Genomic DNA, 1,793 nt, shown 5'->3' with positions numbered 1-1,793 from the left:
CTAACTTGCTTCTGGGTGAAAACGCCTGGAGGGTATTTCGAATACCGAAACTGAATACATACTCCTAAAAAGACTTTCTCTTTTTCAGATAATCAGGTCTAGAAGAAAATATATTGTTCTACCCTAAGACTTTTGTTAGCCCTACTGAAATCATTTCTTAAAAAATAGGATTGTTGAATCATTATACTGTACACTTGGAAACTAGTATAACATTGTATGTTAATTATACTAGAATAAAAATGGTAAAATAATTTCTAATTCTCTATTTATAGTCATATCATATATTTTTAATGATAAGCCACAGCAACAATTTCTTTAAATGAGTTAAATCACAGATCTGTACTTCTGGAACAAATAATGCAATATATGTTAAAAAAAAAAAAAAGAGGCAGAGGTGATGGTGTCTGAGGAAAGGCACCGTGTGCTCGCTGCCAACGCTGGCCTCCCGGCTTGGAGGCAGCGAGAATACCTGCCACTGTCCGCTTTCCTTTGGTGGTCTGCTCACAACTAGTCCCGCCTGGAGATGGCAGACGATCTTGGAGACTAGTGGTGGGAGAACCAGCCTGCAGGAGCAGACGGCAGCCCAGAAGCACCAGATGATGAAGGAGGAGGAGACCCAGAAATGATGCAGCAAGAGACAGCTCCAGTTCCTGCCCTGTCAAAGAAAACCGAACAGCCGAAAGAATGTTTCTTGATACAACCAAAGGAAACAAAAGAAGATGCCACCAAGACAAGGAGGAGAAAAAAGAAGAAAATTACTGATGTTCTTGCAAAATCAGAGCCAAAACCAGGGACCCCTGAAGACCTACAGAAGTTGATGAAGGACTATTACAGCAGCAGTCGCTCAGTGATTGAATTAGAAGAACTAAAGCTACCAGACTCCTGTTTCCTCAAGGCCAATGATTTGACTCATAGTCTTTCATCATACCTAAAAGAAATCTGCCCTAAGTGGGTAAAACTTCGGAAGAACCATAATGAGAAGAAATCGGTCCTGATGCTGATGATCTGTAGCTCTGCTATCCGGGCCCTGGAGCTCATTAGGTCAGTGACAGCATTCAGAGGAGACAGCAAAGTTATAAAATTATTTGCAAAACACATAAAGGTCCAGGAGCAGGTAAAGTTGCTGGGGAAGCGTGTTGTGCACCTGGGTGTAGGAAGTGTAGGAACACCAGGGAGAATTAAAGAACTCATTAAACAAGGTGGCCTTAATTTGAACCCCTTAAAGTTTCTGGTTTTTGACTGGAATTGGAGAGATCAGAAGTTGAGAAGGATGATGGACATTCCCGAGATAAGAAAGGAGGTTTTTGAATTTCTGGAAATGGGAATCCTCAGTCTATGCAAGTCTGAATCTTTGAAGCTGGGTCTTTTCCAAGTCTGGGTCCTAATGAAAAGTCCAGTTTTTATGGTGGGATTTGCATCTCATTTAATAGCTCTGGAATATTGCAAGGACTCAGTAAATATCAGCTATTGTTGTATTACATTAACTGCATCACCAGATGAATCACTAGAAATTTTTGGTGGAGATTCTTTGACAAAAATGAAGCTGTCCTTTGCCAACTTCTTTGTATAATAAAGTATCACCAGCTTGTGTATGAAAAAAAAAAGAAAAAAAAAGAAGAAGATAGCAGGAGGGGAAGAATGAAGGGGAGTAAGTCAGAGGGGGAGACGAACCATGAGAGATGAAAAACAAACTGAGGGTTCTAGAGGGGAGGGGGGGGATGGGTTAGCCTGGTGATGGGTATTAAAGAGGGCACATTCTGCGTGGAGCACTGGGTGTTATGCACAAACAATGA

The 1,793-nt window shown here is 41.2% G+C and overlaps 1 protein-coding gene across 1 annotated transcript; it reads left to right on the top strand.

Moving 5' to 3' along the window:
* Nucleotides 1-523: 523 nt before the first annotated feature.
* LOC113915974 (uncharacterized protein C3orf26 homolog) lies at nucleotides 524-1,570 on the top strand. The gene is given in 1 exon segment (XM_035728134.1): nucleotides 524-1,570. A coding segment is annotated over 1 exon segment (1,047 nt).
* Nucleotides 1,571-1,793: the final 223 nt, after the last annotated feature.

This window comes from Zalophus californianus, chromosome 1 (genome assembly GCF_009762305.2).
Source record: "Zalophus californianus isolate mZalCal1 chromosome 1, mZalCal1.pri.v2, whole genome shotgun sequence".
Lineage (NCBI taxonomy): Eukaryota > Metazoa > Chordata > Mammalia > Carnivora > Otariidae > Zalophus > Zalophus californianus.
Note: the sequence above shows the minus strand (reverse complement) of the source record. Positions and strands in the feature narration are given on the sequence as shown.